The sequence below is a fragment of the Diabrotica undecimpunctata genome, chromosome 2, assembly GCF_040954645.1.
Source record: "Diabrotica undecimpunctata isolate CICGRU chromosome 2, icDiaUnde3, whole genome shotgun sequence".
NCBI lineage: Eukaryota > Metazoa > Arthropoda > Insecta > Coleoptera > Chrysomelidae > Diabrotica > Diabrotica undecimpunctata.
In genome coordinates, this window is record NC_092804.1 from 33,217,393 (window position 1) to 33,236,412 (window position 19,020).

The 19,020-nt window shown below is 34.8% G+C and overlaps 1 protein-coding gene across 3 annotated transcripts in view; it reads right to left on the reverse strand.

The window, feature by feature from the left end:
- The window catches only part of LOC140434384 (RUN and FYVE domain-containing protein 2), a 62,797-nt gene that overhangs the window by 26,235 nt on the left and 17,542 nt on the right, over positions 1–19,020 (reverse strand). For all 3 annotated transcript variants that reach the window (XM_072522579.1, XM_072522578.1, XM_072522580.1), the window contains exons 2-6: positions 17,749–17,927; positions 12,470–12,579; positions 5,606–5,813; positions 2,658–2,818; positions 516–828 (exon numbers count right to left, since the gene is read on the reverse strand). In XM_072522579.1, the coding sequence (XP_072378680.1) occupies positions 516–828; positions 2,658–2,818; positions 5,606–5,813; positions 12,470–12,579; positions 17,749–17,927 (971 nt within the window). The remainder of the gene's footprint in view (positions 1–515; positions 829–2,657; positions 2,819–5,605; positions 5,814–12,469; positions 12,580–17,748; positions 17,928–19,020) is intronic.

Consider the following 19,020-nt stretch of genomic DNA (forward strand, 5'->3'; position numbering starts at 1 on the left):
CGCCGTAATGGGCGCAACTACGGGTTAGCGCCGAAGATATAATTCTCTTCGGTAATGCCGCCGCCCATTCCGTCTGCATCTCGAAGCGGACCATCGATCTTAGATGCTGCTATATATATAATCGCAAATGGTAAGTGCGATTTCCTTACAAATTGATAAGAATTTATGGGTTATGCCAATTTGTTTGTTCGTATTTTCAATCGTATATATTTTATTTAATTATTTATTATTTTAATTAAGTAACCAGCTATTTTCAATACTTCCTACTCAATCACAATGTCATTTGCATATCTAAAATTATTCTTCCGTTAAAATATAAACCGTTCTTCGTTTATCAAAATCCCTTGATTAACATGTGCTAAAATACAGTAAAAAAAATATACAATCGCATATCACATCACTTTTAAACAGATATTGTATCAGATTAAATACAAGATACTGATTCTAGGGAAAAACAAAATTACATTGAAAGTTTTATTCCGTTTTCCTTTGGTAGAAAAAGTACTTTAACTTACTTGAATTTCGAGTTCATTATCAGCTTCTTGCCTCAATTTTCTCTCCTCTTCTAACCTATGTTTCAATTCTTCTACTTCGCTACCAACTAATTTACTTGTTTCTTTTGTTTCTTTTTCTTCTACTTTCGTAATTTGTACACCGCTAACACCTAGAGCATATCCATCAGATTCTTTCCCTAATTCTTGTCTTAGTTGTCTATTTTCATCGTAAAGAGCTAAGAGATTGTTTTTGGCTATAGCTAGATCTTCTTTCATCAGTGCGTTTGTGGTGGTAAGCGATTCTACCTTGGTTTGAAGGTTTGCTACAGTCGCACTGAAAGAGAACAAAAACATTTTAAATAAGAAAATCAATCAACATAGAGTTCCTGCTCAAATTATTAGATTTAAACTAAAGATTTTTTAACGTCAAGCGCCTTCAAAGTATAATTTTATATTGATAAATAACTGCTATATAGATACATGTATTAACTTGTGAAAGATGTGTCCCAGACAACGATCTTAATTTATTTCAGAGAGTCATAGTAATAGTAAGTTAAATATGGTATTTATTGATCTTAAGAAATAATAGATAGAATAGGAGACAAAATATCATGACCTGGATAGCGAATATTGCATATAGCTGTTCGATGCAGTTTGATGGTTCATTGGTTTGTAATTTTCCCAGTGCGTATTACCAATAGGACGGTAATAAAATGTAGGATTGTGGGGAGCCATCTTGCCTTCCAAATAAAATTTTCCAAATAAAAAAAAACTAGGAAAAATAGAAACATTGATAAAAAATTGACATGTTTAGCATACATGCGGGACATAGAACATAGAACAACAACTCTATTGTTGGCATCCGTTTTGTCGTCCATTTTTATTGCTTGTTATAGTTATCACTCATTCTTTGAGAAATTTTAATAGGGTGTTGTCTGGATTTGTCAGCGCTGTCGTAAGTCGGATATCTGGCGGTACTATATTACTCAAATTGAAAGCCATCTTATTGGAATTGATTTAATAGTACCAGATATTATTCTTAGCCATACTAGTGCGCAGTATTCAGTGACCGAATACAAAAGGGCCAGCATAGAGGTTTGAAGTGTGGTAGCAGTGGTACCCCATGTTGTTCCAGCAAGATTGGTTATTATATTGTTATGTGTACTTATTTTACCAGCTACATTTGTAAGCTGCTTTGTGAACGTCAGTGATCTATCGAGCAATAATTATTCACGGTTTTTATTATGTTTGACAGTCCCACTGCTGAAAGTGACGCTAAGTGTATCATCCGCAAACCGATTTGTGATATATAAGAGAGAAGTTTCAGTTTTTGTCTGTATTAGGACGGTTAAGTAGTCTCAAAGTACCGTTAAGTCCTCGTTCAAAGCTCTTTCTTGCACTTCTTTGGCTTGGTTTTGAAATGCGATAGTCAGGTCATCGGCATAGACGAATGTTTTCGATTTTGTGACTGCGTAAGTAAGCGAATATAATAGTGGAGCTAACACTGAACCCTTGTGGTATGCCATTATTCAGCTTTATGACGTTGCTCTTTGCATCGTTTATATATACTTGGAACAGGCTGTTTATTAGGCGGTTATTTATTAGTTCGCATTATAGGCATTGTATAACCCTAATTGGCTTGTAGACAAGGCCTTCCCTCCATACACTGTCGTATGAGGCCGTGAGACCTATAAATGTTACGGCTGTTTTTTCACGTTTTTCAAAGCCGGCTTCGATGAATGTTAAACTAGTCCCTAGTCTCGCCACGTTAGACTGGTATAACAGTATCGACGACGATAACAGTGTCCTGTTATATATAAATCTATCCAATATTTTTGTAGCAGCAACCGAGGGGGGCGATAGGTCCTTAAATCTGATAAATTTGTGAAAGAGACGGAAAAAACAAGACAGAAAAATTGAATGTTAATTGTAAAAAAAATATTAATTAATAATAAAGACATGTAAATAAGAAAACCAAACACCAGCCAGTGTGTAGAGTGAAGGGAAATAGTAAATCAATAATTATTTATAGTTCCTCGCTACAAATTGTAAGAAATTGCAGGTTGCCAATACATTTTCCCATGATTTTCTTAACGTTTACTTATTCAATCAAAATACCGACAATAATAAATAGCTATCTCAAAAATTAATAAGAACACTTACTTTAGGTGCCTGTTAAGTTCTTCTATATAATTTTTTTGATCTAAAACTGTAATCATAGCGTCGCCTTGTTCTTCATTACTGGAATCTGTCGACACGTGGCTTGAAGATCTTAAATACAACGAAAAGTCGATAACTCCTTGAGGACAGTCTAAATCTTCTTCCTAAAAAAGAATGGTGATTCCATTAAGAAAACGTGACATCCTGTTTTTTAATCTCAATTATTTGAGAAGTACACTGTGAAGCAGAAAATTAGGACCACACCCCGTAATTTGAAGATATTTTGGAAATATTTATTTTCCAGTTGAATATTAATTTCCATTTCTTTTGATATATGAACTATTTTATTTTAATATGTTTTTCGTCGAAACAAAAGAAATTTTACGTATTTCAGTAGCGAGTATTTCTCTCTTGGTAGTGATATGATTTGGATCACATTCTACAGAAGATTGTCCCATTTCTGCATCAGTACGTCGCGAAGTTGTCTAGAATTTGTGGGCAACAGCACATGTTTCTGTAAACGTGTCACCATCTCACTCCAAGTGTGTTAAATATGGTTTAAATCCAGATTATTAGATATTATGCATATAGGTTACGTGCTCCCCAAGAATAACCAAAAACGGTAAAACATTGTCTTTTAAGTACTTTAGTCGGGTAGCTATGAGCAGTCAACTTCCGATTCTCGATAAAGACTAACACTGTGCAAGCGTCAAAAGATATGTCTCCGCATTCCCTAACTGATCCTCTACCAAATTGAAGTCATTCAATTATATATGCTTAATCATTTCCCTCGACTGGTCATCGCCATATTCTTACACGTCTATCTGAGTCCGGAAGAAACAATTGCGATTCACCCTAAAATAATAATGACTCCAATCCACGGCAAACCAAGTTATCTCGTGCAAAATTCAATCTGACAACCCGATGTTCACGGGTAAGCGGAGGTCCAAAGCTCTAATTCCAGAAGATAATCCAGCAGCAGAAATTCGCCTTCCAACTTTCTACTCATGTTTACATTTCCAATTTTTTGCAGATGATTTCGAACAGAAACTGCTATAACCGTTAGATTTATCAAAGTCCTATAAACGAGAAAGTGGTCATCTCTAGCTGTTGTAGTCCTGTAGTGGCCTGAACCAGGTATTCGAGTCAGCTGACCAATCTCTTCATACCGCCGCCATACTTGTTGCAGACTCGAGAGACTTATAACATCGTTTCTCGCAACTATCTTCTACAGCCGCCACAATTCTTACCGCAAAAACATAATATATGCTCATTAATAATAGTTTTTATAAAAATTAATGGGAAAATCCCAGTAGTTGGCTGTATGTCATAGTTAAATAAAACACCATAGTTAAATTAAATAGCTTTTATAACTAAAATACGCTCATATTATGGGGTGATCCTAATTTTATGCTCCAGTGTATAAAAAAAAAACAAATGAAATTAACTTAAATGTTTGCCGTATCACGTTTCAATTAGAATAGTAGGGCAGCGACTTCCAAACGAAACGGAATCACAATAAGCTGCGATAGATCTTAAAAATTGGTTAATTGATTTTTTGCATTTATAACATGTTAGATATGTTGCAAAATTAGATCCAAGACAATATCGAAGATCTCACCAATATTATCTACGTATCCTTTAGATTGAATGTGTAGAATGTTTCTAATGTATAGAAAGTTATGGAGGACATGATTTTGCAAAATATGATATTGTTACTGATACTATTTTCTGGGGTTACACTGTGACCCATAAGTCCTATTTTCTGCCCCTTTTCTTAAATTCTCTCATGGTTTCTCAGTGATTATAGCAGCTCACGCAGTCCTATTTCTTTTAAGAAGTTTAGTATATCTAAAGTTTTTTATTAAATCTACCTGTAGGTAAATCATCTTCTTCTACTAGATAACTACTTTGGACTTAATTAGGGTGTAGCAGTTTGGGACTATATGTATGGAACTTCCATTCTCTACCGCACAGAATCTACATTCTGTCACATCTACTACGTAGTCCTTTTGTGTGTAAACTAATTCAATTTTTAATCATTCTATCGTTACCAATGGTTGTAAGTCTTCCCAACCTACTTTTCTTATTCTTAATTTTATTCTTCTCTTTGTTACCAATTCCGCAGATTTTTTTGCGCCTCTTTTGGCTAATTCGCCGGCAATTTGATTTCTCTCAACTTTTCAATTGCCGTATATTCCCCGGTGATCTGGAACCCATATCAATTCGACACTGATATGAGCCAGTTTGTCGAGTTCCTCTCGGCATTCTCACACTAACCTAGATCTCACTGTAGGGATTCTTCCTTGTCAGGATACTGCAAAGTTTGTCAAATCGCACGCATAACGCAAATTGATCTACCACTAGACTAACGTGACTAGTGACGCAATTCCCCCTTGTGGACATCATCTAATCGTTTAGATGGAGGAGATATTTTTTTTTTAATTTAAATCTCTACCACACATGCACGAAGTATCTGTGCCATATATTTGGACGTCGCACTGTTTACTCCACTTTCATTTAGTTGTCTTATAACTGTTTCATGTGTAGAATTGAAATGTCCCTTCTATACCCAGGAAGAGAGACACCGCTATTTCTTTTTGCTCAGAACATCGTCTATTATCATCACATCATTTGTCAAGTTATCTGAGTCATAAGGGTGTGTTGTATCCTTTTTCCCTGATCTGAGAATGAACTCTGTAACTCCGGCCCTTTTCCACATTTCTTGTACATAACTCCAGTTCTAAGCTTCTTTCAGCGAGTCTTGTTATATATGGCGTCTTGGACAATTCAAAATTGGATAACGGCCTTATAAATTCTTGTCCTATAGGTCCACCTTGGTACTGCCAATCATATAACCTTTTTTCGAAGAAGATTTGGCATATATTTAAAAGGAAAACCTTTAAATCATTTGTTAGAGTGACTTCTGATATTTGACTTATAAAACTTACCTTAACACAGAGGTTACAATCTATCACGTTCAAACCAACTAGAAGACCAATGATGATTATAGCTTCGTCACTCAACATCAAAGCGTCAGGTTCGAAATACTCTACTAAGGCTTCGTCCTTATGATCTATCAATACTTTTAAGTAGTCGGCTAGTTTCTTTTGCATTAGTGCTAATCGTAACCAAGCCCGTGCTCTACCCATGTGTGTCCTAAAACAATGTTACTTATTACTGCACAGAATAACAGTGGCACATAATATGCTAAATTTTATACTAGTAAATAAAGCGGATAAACAACGTCTATTGTGACGATATCTAACAACAGTTTGTGTGTTAAATACAATGAAAAAATCGCCAGGTCTAGAGATTTTGAGATACTAATAAGTAGATAATGGAGAATAGAAGGTACCCGGATGATACATATTATTCTATTTACTACTGGTGTCATTTGGAAGAACCTCCCTAAGAACTTCAAACAGCTTACAGGTACAATGCAAACAAAACAACATAAAAGAGATATTACTCGATACCTCCTGATATGTGTTGTACTCCAGCATGTACCGGTTTCGTACCGCTCGATAAAACGGCAAGAGAATCTTTTTAAAGCGTAGATATATAGGATGAGTGATTTGCTTTCAGCACCTGGAGATAATCAAAACCACATAATAAGAAACCAGATTGATTATATATTAATTGACAAGAGTTATAGAAATGGAATCAGGGCAATCACGGGGCGGACATCGGTTCCGACCACAATCCTGTTATCGGTAAAATCTCAATTAAACTGAAGAAAATCAAACGCAGAGAGAAGATAAAACCTAGCCTCGAAAAACTTAAAGATCCAGCAGTACAGGCAGAGATAGAGAAAATACTCAATGTAAAAACGTTTATTTATTCCATATTGCTATACGGAGTGGAAACATGGACTCTCGGAATTACAAGTATGAGGCGTATAGAAGCCTTTGAAATGTGGGTTTTTCGAAGGATGCTGAAGATCTCTTGGACAGAGCACGTGACCAACAACGATTTGCTAAGAAGAATGGGTACTGAGAGAGAACTCCTAAATATTGTAAAAAACAGAAAAACGAGTTATCTAGGACATATTTACAGAGGAAAAAAATACAACTTCCTACGACTTATAATGGAAGGGAAAGTGGAAGGAAGAAGAAGTCCAGGAAGAAGAAAATGCTCCTGGTTGAAGAATGGTAAGAGACTGGACAGACATGGACACACATTCGATACTAAGAACAGCTCAAGATAGAGAGCAATTTGCTGTATTTATAGACAACCTTCAGTAATGGAGAAGGCACCTTAAGAAGAAGACACTCAAGGAAAAATTCAGTTAAGCACCCGCTTAACAGCAGAAGCAGAAGAATCAGTATTTGGCACACCTTCAAAACAACAACCACAACTATACAAACAGAACACCACAAGAAAAACAAAGAATACATGGATGACGGAAGAAATGCTAGAACTGATGGACGTAAGGAGATCTTACAAAAACCGCAATGAAATAACATATAAAGAAACCCAGAGAACCATCCGAAACAAAATCAGGAAAACCAAAGAAGAATAGGTGAACAGCAGATGTGAGGAACTGAGGGAATTACTAAAAAAATATGACTACTTCACTGCATACAAAAAGATTAAGGAAGTCACAAATATGAAGAAAAACTTCGCTATAACAACTCTAGTAGTTGATAACAACTAAATAGTATCTAGCCCAGAAAATGTAGGAAATATATGGGAAAAATACAGCGAAGATCTGTTTGATGACGAGAGAACAGAACCACAAATGAATATAATAAAAGACACAATTCTTGATATATTAACATCGGAAGTTACAAAAACAATCAATTCAGCAAAGCCACGAAAGGCCCCAGGTCCAGATGAGATATATGTAGAGATGATAAAACTTACCAATGAAGAAAACCTTCAGTCCTTAACACTACTATTCAACAAAATATATACCACTGGAATCTTCCCCGAAGACTGGCTTAGATCGACATTTATACCTATACCCAAGACAAATAAAGCAATAGATGCTCACAGTTCAGATTAATTAGCCTGATGAGCCATTTTCTGAAAATTTTACTCAAAATTGTACATCAACGTATATACAGAGAATGCGAAAGAAATCTGAGCGGCAATCAATTTGGATTTCGTATGGGGCGTGCTCTCCGTTTTATCGACTACGAAAAAGCGTTTGATCGAGTAAAACACACAGAACTCATTGAAACCCTAACACAACATGGTATAGACCATAACACGGTGGCCCTTATTAAAAACCTATATTGGGATCAAATAACGTCGATTAAAATAGACAATCGTATGACAGCAGAAATGTCAATAAAAAGAGGAGTTCGCCAGGGTTGTGTACTTTCTCTACTATTGTTTAATATATATTCCGAAAAGATCTTCCAAAATGCCCTCGAAAATATTGAAGAAGGAATAAAAAATACGGAGAATATATAAACAATTTACGATACGCAGACGACACCGTCATTAGTGCGGACAGTGCAGGAGGGTTTGCAATGACTTTCGAATGCCATAACCAGAGAGGGAGATAGCTTGGGGCTGAATATAAAAACAAATAAAACAAAAGTACTGGCCATTACACGTGCACCAAATGCCGACATTAATATTCGTATCTACAACAAACAGATAGAACCCGTACAAAAATTCCAATATCTTGGTTGCTGTCTTGTGGATAACAAACGATCTTGACTACGAAGTTGAAATTCGTGCTCGTATAGAGTATCCTAGGTCCGCTTTTCAAAGAATGAAGAAATTCCTAATAAACTGTGACTTTGTCTGTCCATGGTATCTTCAGGATCCTTCTGTATGACCATAGCTCAAAAGCCTGAAGTTTTGATAGAGTTTCCGCTTCAATGTCCACGTTTCTACTCCGTACAGAAGCACTGAGTACACATAACATTTAAGGAGCCTTATTTTTGTTTCTAGGGTAAGGTCATGGCTCTTGAACACAGAACTCATAGTCAAGAATGCACTTTTTGCCTTTCCGATGCGACTTTTATTCCATACTGCTATACGGAGTGGAAACATGGACTCTCGGAATCACAAGTATGAGTCGTGTAGAAGCCTTTGAGGTGGGTTTTTCGAAGGATGCTGAATATCTCTTGGACAGAGCACGTGACCAACAACGAGATGCTGAGAAGAACGGAGACTGAGAGAGAACTCCTAAATATTGTAAAAACAAGAAAAACGAGTTATCTAGGACATATTTACAGAGGAGAAAAATACAACTTCCTACGACTAATAATGGAAGGGAAAGTGGAAGAAAGAAGAGAAACAGGAAGAAAAAAATGCTCCAGGCTGAAAAATGTACGAGACTGGACAGACATGGATACACATTCGATTTTTTCCACTAGAGATAGTGCGAGCCGTAATATTTGAATATGGGATATGATAATAATCTTCTACAAACAAACGGATAGAAATCACGACCCAAGTTAGAGATCAATACGACATATGTAGGCTATATCTGACAAATTATTCAGAATAATGAAATGCAAAATTTTAAGTTTGAATAGATAGGTTTTTCGACATGCGTGTGGTATCTGTCCAGTACGCACAGGCGAAACATATTACCGGCATCGTTAGAATTTTGGAACTGTATTTATTCACTAATATAAACTCTTTGTACTAAAATAATTGAATCGGGATTAGAAAAGAAATTAGACCTTGTGCAAAGTTTTAAAATTATAAAGGAGAAAATTCAGTATGCTACGAACACAAAAAATATGCATTATTTGTTCTATCAAATGACCAGGCACTTTACCAATTGTATTAAATTAATAATAAACTAGAGGTTGTAAATAAACTTTGCAGGAAATAAAATAAAACTTTTTGGTCCAACAAGACAGACATAAATGGCATATAAATCTTGTGCCTCTTTCCGTTTGTCATCATCATTATTGGTGCGTAGGTCACAGTTGAATCTCAACCTTCCTCACACCAACCGTTCATCTCAATTTTAGTCCATCTCTCCGTATAGCTTCCTTGGGTTTCGCCAATAGAGTATGCCTTACAGGGTAATTTTCATTTGCTCTGGCCAGATGTCCCGGCCACTGTAGTGCAGGACATCTGACCACTGTAGCGCAGGGCATCACATCTGGTCACTGTAGCGCAGGATATCTGGCCATCTGGCTATTTCGTTGTATTTCTTGTATAGCTAGAAATTATATCGACGATGCCAAGTTCCATTATTATTTATTGGAATTATTATTTTTCTCAGTATTTTTCTCTCGAATATTATTAGCTTGTTTTCATCTGTTTTAGAAAGCACCCATGTCACAGATACATGCACTAGTGGCCAAAATTCTGGAAACTTGTTTTCAATGATCGTGGAAACGCCGAAAATTCGATATTTGTGAATGGCAACACTGGCAATACTGTATCGCGTCAGTTTCTATCGCTAGTAGTCAGTCGTCAGTCAGTCAGTCGACGACTAGTGGCGTAATTTAGTCGTCTAATTGGAAGCTTTTAGTACAGTTTTGTGCGACTTCCAGTATTTATTAGTGACTTCAGATAGTTGTTACTAACGTGATACTTTTTAATTGTCACAGCAGTGTCAATTAAACGAAAATAGCCCCCAGAAAGACAAAACATGTTGACTGGTGTCAGGAAAGGGAGCCGAAACAATTATCTTTCGTGAATAAGGTTACACATATCAAGAAATAGCAAAAAAATTGGGTGGTGGCGTCACAAAATCAGATGGAATGAAAGTTTGTAAACGTTATCATAACACTGGAACGACAAAATCAGCAAAAAAAAACAGGCAGAAAATCGAAAGTTAATCAATACGACGAGCGCCGAATATAGCGCCTGTCTGTAGAAGATCGTCGCAGTTTCGTAAAAGACATTAATGCTATTGTCAAATTAACTGACTTACAAAAGTTTCGGAACGCAGTATTAGAAGAGAGTTGTGTGAAAATGGATTGCGAGCAAGAACCCCAAGAAAGAATCCGAATTAATAAAAAACAGAGAAAAAACGCATCGATTGGACTTTGACACACAGAGCGTGGAGAGGACAGTGGAGTAAGGTAATTTGGTGTCATGAAACAAGATTCTCAATTTTTGGCAGTGATGGAGAGAGGAGTTAGTTTGCCGCCGACGGGTGAAGACCTTTTGCCCCAGTGTACTACGGTCACCATGAAGCACCCTATGAGTATCATAGTATAGCCTTGTATGACTACTAATGGAGTTGGACGTTTGGCATTAGTACAGGGCGATATTAACGCAAAAAAAATATCACGAAGAATTACTGCAAGCCAAACTGCTGCCGACTATCAGAGATTTGTTTGAAGGGGATGCTCATTAATGAATTTTCCAGCAGGATCGAGCGGCCTGTCATACGGTCAAGACTTCCCTGAAATGATTGAAAAACTATGACGTTATTGTCCTACCTTGGCCTAGAAATATTATCGATCTAAATAACAATAGAAAATTTATGATCAAGACCGAAAGTGTTAGTATCACGGCGAAATCAAAGTAACAAGATAAAGCTGATAGAAGCCATTATTTAAAACTGGTTCAGAGTTATCACATCAGAAGATTGCTCTTCTCATTTTCTTCAGCTCAGCTAGCTGTTTGATTTATTTTTAAATTTTTTAGAAGATTTTCCTCTTAAAATAGGCGTTACATATTATAGGGGCATAAAACGACGCAATACAATTATAGATAATATTGTAAATAACCGTGTATAACCGTAAATAAAGTCGTGTAAAATGTGAAATGCTGCTAACACAATTAAAATTTTTGTAGTTTTCAAAATTTTGGCCAATAGTGTACATTAGGACTGAGACTGTACATTCAGGTTCTATATACCATTATATTTCCGTGTGTATCTTTGGAAAAACTTCAACATTCAACAAGGTCAACATTTTACACCATAGCATTGCCAGTTCTTAGAAAACAGCTTAAAAAAGTGATTTTTCACGACACAAATGAATGTGTCATCAGACATTCAGTCCGGATTTAATATCGGATTACTTTCTTGTTTCCTTCCCTGATTAATTCGAATATCAAAGAGGGTATTTTTGAAAGACAACAAATCCATTTTAGAGATTTGTTGTTAATTGTATGTCTAATATGTTTTGACGTGACAACGTCTTAAATTAGGTTGTGGCTCGGAGTCACTCATGAAAAAGTGTAACGCCCGCTCACGTCTGTTACGATGAGTCACCGAACGAGAGAGAGGCCCACCGGACCGGCGAATGCCTTGCGTCTCTCTCCCACTCAAACATGATCGGTCCGCTGGTGCGATGCTATTTCTCCTATCATCGTCCTATCCTCAACAAAATCACTCAAATAGAAATTAGTTAAGTTTAAGTTTACATGTACAATGTTTTAGTAAACAAAATATATTTCTATAGTTAAAATTTGTGCAATTCTTATTTTCATTCAATTCCTTGTTCCTATTGTGCAATTTAATAATATTCATATCAATAAATATTCTACCGAGAAAAAGACGTTGTCACGTAAAATCTTCGCCCGTAAAACCGACTTTACAGGCAACCGATATGTTTTAGAACATAAGTAACGATATCTGGTATCTCGAGAAATTAAAAAAAAAAATGGATATCGGCAGCTCTAACGATAAGAAGAAAGACAAATCTGAAAAATGTCCACATCCTGCCGTTGACTAAATCGCAGGATGTTGATGATTATAAAATAGCATGTGTAAGCATTCAAAATGAAAACTGTGCTTGAAAAGTGATTTAAATATTCAAGTGATAATGAAATTACATCAGGTAGGGTAAAAATAGTAACACTATTAAGAGGTTTATTGAATAGTGTAATAATACAGAAAAACGATAATAAAATGATAATTAAATCCTTACCTGACTGTTGGTAAATCCCTAACACTAGCGGTAATGTCTTGTGCTTCTGGAGTATATTTTTCTACCATTTGTAGGATATCCCACAGCTCTTTTTTCGGTCCCAGCAGACCCTATAATTAAATAAAAAATGGAAAAAGATACTTTATTAACTAAGCATTTAACGTTTAACTAAACGTTTGTTCACCAAATTATTTTGATGTTACGTTAATAACATTTAGGAAATATGGCAGAAAATAAGGAAGGATATAAACCACTTGCATGATGATGATACAGTATTAATGAAAATGACACTTCAATCCAATAGGCCTGAAGTTGCTAATAGGACTGTCATTTTAGAACCACAATAAATTTTAAGATTTACGTCAATGAGTTTTCAGTACTAGTCAAGCACATAAATTCGATAATTTCTTTCTCATCTTCTTGTCTAAATTCATCACTTGTTCATCAAATTCAAAAACAGTCATTCTCTCAATCATTGCCAAAGAAAGAAGAGTTTTGCTGTAGATGTATGTTTGTCTTTTCACGTTCTCTGTTGCTTACTCTTACAAATTAGTACACATAAAATTTTCGTTGTTTGGGTACATCATTTGAAGTTTCGCCATCGTTATTATTTATTTGTGTTCCATTCACTATTTTGATGGTATTTCATTAGTTTTTGAGTTAGTGTGCGTTATTAAAATTATTTTAATTCATTGCTAAATGCTACATTATTTTTATTAACGGGTTTTGTGACGGAAATACAAGGGCTGCCGGTAGAAAGACTTTCTCCAGAACTTCGAGTTCCGAATCATCAAACGTTTGGATCAGTGTTTAATTATTATTTAAAAGAAAATGGAACATTTCCTAAATCAAAATCTAAACGAGCATTAGATCGGTTACAAGAAGACCATATCCTTGATGCAGTCGAAACAGACCTTAAATAAGTACCAGGCAAAAAAGCAGTCAATTGGCGTTTTTCAACCAAAAGTTGACACATATATTAAGAAATAATAATTTACATACTTTCACATCCTACAAGGCTAACGACTGCATCCAGGAGATGAAATCTCGCTATAAATGTGCTATATGGATTGCGAATAATGATCGCTTATTGAATAGGACCCTATTTACCGACGAAGTCTAATTTAAGAGGGATGGATGAATAAATAACTCGCGCAACTCACATATTGGAGCAGACGAAAATCCCCATTCGATTTGCGCATCTCGTTTGCAGTATAGATTTTAGTGTATGTTTGGATAGGAGTAATAGACAGACACATAATAGGCCCCATTTATTAATAGGCCTATATACTTAATTTTTTACAGAATCTTTGCCGAATCTACTAACCAATGTAGCCGCACGAGGTATGTAATACCTTATGCATGATGGGGCATTACCACATTTCTCAGTTGCTGTTCGTGCATCATATGGAAATAGGTAGATAGGACGTGGGGGCCTCATGCATGGCCACCTAGATCACCTGATTTTAACCTTGTCGACTATTCTATATGGGGTCGATTGAAAGAAATAGTTTATCGCGAAACTATAAATACACGACAAGAACTAATTGACAAAATTATTGATTCTGGTAACATTATTAGAAATTATCCGTTAACTTTCAGTAGGTCAATTAGATACTTGATGGTCCGACAAAGATGTTTTATAGATACAAGCAGATTTCATTTAGAAAATTTGCTATAAATCTCAACAATTTAACCTTCGATTTTCGTTATGTCCTGTTAATTTTATTTGCTCTTCTAAACTTCTTTTATGTATGTATATATATATTTAGGGATTCTACAGTATTCACTGCCTTCCCTCGCTCAACCGTTTCCATCTCTCTCTCTGTTGTTCCATTCTCCATCGTTTAGTCCTCTCTTACTCATGGCGTCGTCTACTTCGTTTCTCCAGGATTTTCGGGGTCGTCCTCTTTTCCTCCTTCCTATGGGGCTCCATTCGGTTATTTTCTTTATCCATCTGCTGTCGCTAGTTCTTCTTACATGTCCATACCACTTTAGTCTTTTTTGTTCTATATATGTTAGTATGTCTGTTTCTATTGATGTTCTTTGCTTTATTTCGTCATTACTTCTCCTATCCATTCTTGTTACTCTGCAGCATCTTCGCAGGCATTCCATCTCTGTTGCTACTATCTTACTGCTGGTTTTCTTGTTTATGATCCAATTTTCAGCCCCATATGTCATAATACTTCGCACTAATGTTTTATAGATCTGCGTTTTTGTCTTCATATTTAGGTGTCTATCCCACCATACTGAGTTAAGTTGTCGGATTGCTGTTCTTGTTTGTCCTAATCTTTGTGTAATTTCTTCCTCTGTTGTTGCCTTTTTCGTGATTATAAACCCCAGGTATTTGAATTTATCCTTTCCTTTGATTGTTACGTTGTCATCAATCTGTAGATCTTCTATGTCTTCTTCACTTGTAGAGAGGTACTCTGTTTTCGCGAGGTTAATATCTAGGCCAGCCTTGGTATATTCTTCTTGTAGTTTCTTCATCATGTAGCTGAGGTCGTCTTGGTCTTGTGCAATCACTACTTGATCGTCTGCAAAACTTAATGTATATAGGTATGTAATTTACGTTAAATAATCTTAATTAAAAATGCTACACAACGCTATCATTGACGAGAAAAATATAAGAGTTATCCAGAATCTCTATTGGAATCAAAAAGCACGAGTGAGACTGAACAAATCAACCAACACAGAAGAATTTGAAATTTTAAGAGGGGTGCGACAAGGGTATATTTTGTCTCCTGTGCTCTTCAATCTTCATGTGGAGAACATTTTTGCAGAGGCACTGGAAGGTTCTGAGTGTGGAATAAAGGTAAACGGGTTCCCGATAAATAACATTCGTTACGCCGACGACAGCGCGATAATAACAGACAACGAACATGATATGCAGTTGATGTTAAATAAAATAAACACCGTAGGAAAAATATATGGCTTGAAGATAAATGCTGGAAAAACTAAATGCATAGCAATAAGAAAAAACGCACTTTTAAGAATACAACTGCAAGTAGATAATGCTCCAATCGATCAAGTGAAAACGTTTAAATACTTGGGAATGATGGTGAATGACCAATGGGATCCTCAACAAGAAATAAAATGCCGTACCAAACAAGCAAGACAAGCTTTTATCAAATTTAAACCGCTACTATATAACCGCAATCTTTCCTTCAATCTCCGCTACCGGATGGTTAAATTCTATGTATGGCTCATATTGTTATACGGCATGGAAACATGGACGTTAAGAGTACCTTCCATTAATAAGTTGGAGGCCTTCGAAATGTGGACGTTGTGAAGAATGTTCCGCATACCATGGACAGATAGGGTGAGAAACGAGGAAGTCTTAAGAAAGGCAAATACTGAGAGAGAATTACTCAATTTGATCAAGGTACGAAAAATTGGATACCTCGGCCATATTCTGAGGAAAAAATACGCAATCCCTCAACTAATCATCCAGGGAAAGATTGAAGGCAAGAGAGGAGTAGGTCGCAAACAAATGTCGTGGCTACGGAACATAAAGAACTGGACAGGCATAAATAACACTGGCGATCTTTTGCATGCCGCAAAAGACAGACGTCTGGCCTTAAGATCACCAACGCACTATAGGTGCACGGCACTATAAGAAGAAGAAGAAGAAGAATCTTAATCTTCCTGTCTATTCTTAAATTTTCTTAAAATTATAAACAATTCGTTTATTTTTAATTTTCGATGTATTTTTTTTTCATTAATTTAAAACAGAATAAACTGTATTTTTTCTTTTCAAACAAATTTTTGAGAATCCAAACACGACACTACCGATGAAACACTAAACAAATATTATAGAGGGCAATGTTTTAGTATTCCTTTAGAAATTGGCTAAAAGGGTTGTATTATTTAAAATGTATAGGACGAGCTGTGGTAGTATTAATACTTAGCAATTAAATGTTTGTTAAAAAAAATTTAATTCTTGCAAGAAAAGTTACATTTTTTTAAATCTAAGGTTCACTTTGCCAAACTTTTAATTCATGGTCAATTTGTTTTAATGAAAAGTAATGGTGTGGAGAAAAAAATAAATATGCCATTTTAATTACTCATTTGTCTAATTTGTAAAATTCTCATTAGAGTTCTCAAAAATCAGGGTGAAATTTGTTCTATGAAAAAAAAAACGAATTAATTTTTTAAAAGCAGACCTGATTTTTTTTTAGTTTGAATAAATCAGTTGATTAGGTGGTAGTAGTGTAACATTTGATTAAAATATGAGGCTAAAAACTAAAAACCACAGTATGGTGGAGATATTTAGATCATGTGTTCTGTATACGACCTCATGGACCAAAAGCATTAGACAAATTTTTGATGGATATCAACTGTAAAGAAGAATCGATCAAATTTACTATGGAAGAGGAACAGAACCAATGTGTTAATCACAACGAACGATATATTATATGCAACTAAAGTCTACAGTAAACCAATACACACCACATCAACAGATATTTAAATTATGTTTCAAATTACATCGACATTAAAAAGGGTACCATCAAATCATTATATTTATGACAGAGCCCAAAATACTATGCTCCAATGAAAACGCCTTTAAAATTAACAACACAACTCTTAGAGATAATGAAACTCTTACAAAAAATGATTCTAACAGAACAACAAAAGGAACGAATATAAGAAAAATTAAAAAGAATAAGAAATAAATATAATATCACCATATTTAAAATAACCAATACACTTTAATAAAATAAAAAATGTAATTGTCATTATAATCAATTGTGATTCAATCCCATTAAAAATATCAGTCTAAAACATGCCGGAAGAAAATAGTCTCAGAAACATTAAAAAAATTGTTTAATGATTTAAAATTAGATTTCTTTCGTCTATATCTTGTTCAAATAAGAGGCCATTTAAATTCGCTTTGTCTGATAGTATACGTAGGGTTAAAAGTTTTATTTAAGTACAATACAAATGATATAAAATATTTTTCTGGATATTGTTGATAATAATATTGCACAAAACTTTTAACGAATTGTTAAACAATTTTCATCTTATATTTTTGTGCTTGTAATAATTTAATTTAATTTGTTCTTGTGATAATTTACGTATACTTGTTTTGAAGTATTGGTAATCAAGTAGCATGAACCTTGCTGAAGGCTCTACAGAATACGTGTCAACTCAAGTGACGAACAATTTACACTTATTATACATTGTTTTTCTAGAACTCACGTAAATTTTAACGGTTATGTTGGTTTTAACACTTGTATCTTATATCTAACTTCAATTGTATATATTTATAGTCATACCTTCTTAGGTCTGAGTCCATGCCTTAGAACGTGCTCCAAAACAATGAAGAAATGTTGTAAAGGCATATGATCCGAGTCCAACATTCGTCCATATCTCAAAGATTGTTCGATCAACTCTTTCACAACTAGTTTACTTATATTTACTAAATTACTTCTTTCTATTACCACCGGATCTCGACCTGGAACAAAAAAAATAATTAGTTGAAATTAAATCATTAAATTTTTGTTTTTATTCAAATATTCCTTGTTGCATTCGATCGAAAGTTTTTTTTAATAATATGACATTTTTTTTCTTAAAAACCTTCCTTTATTTTTATTTTAACAACGGAAATATTCATTTGTTCTTCTAAGTGCCCTTCTCAAAATAGATGATCAAAAAGTTACGAAATGAACCTCAATTCAACGAAGAAGACAAAGAAGACCGAGAACAAGATTTTTATATCGTTTTACAAGTCGTTTCCGGTATCTATTTATGTTCTATCATGTTCATTTGTTTTATCGTTTTATAAGTGGAAGTTGGTCTTCCATTGTCCAATCTTCCAATTGATTCCGATCTTGATTCCATTGTCGTAATCGTTTCCGGTTCCTTATTTCTTTTTCTTGCCTAGGGCCCTCATAAACTATTTTTTCGATACATTCATAATTCTCTTTTTCTTCTTCTCGTGCCTTATCCATTGTGGACGTTGGAAAATGTGTTGCTGGAGGCAGTATTTACTGTCTTATTGATGGGGCAAAACATCCACCCTCAAATCTTTTCAGCCAAATGTGGCTGTTGTCTATAAAAGTGAATCAACCTTCAATTTTGTTGACATGACATAATCTTGTCAACAATCTTGGCGGTTATACACACCTTTTTTCAACTAAATTATTTAACAATCTTTTTTTGAGAATAATTTCCGAGTAGAAATCGAGACGTCAATTTTTTTAGGTAAAATGTAATTGCCAATAAAATCAATTGTAGCTTATTCCCATACAAATATAGTATTTAAAAATCTCGTATTATAGCACAGGTAATGTAAAACAATTATTACACTTAAATATTGCTAAAATTTATCTATAAAATGTATCACAATATATTTTTAGAGCTGATTCTAACTTATTTTATCAGGCTCTGATTTCCACATCACCTTTTATTTCTAGAGAGAGAAAAATTTGTTAAAAATTAATATTTTTTCGGGAATACTTTAAAATATCGGCTTTTGATTTGACGTTTATTTGAAAATTTCAACATTTAATTAACTAAATATAATCGCTTTTCATTGTCTCGATCTT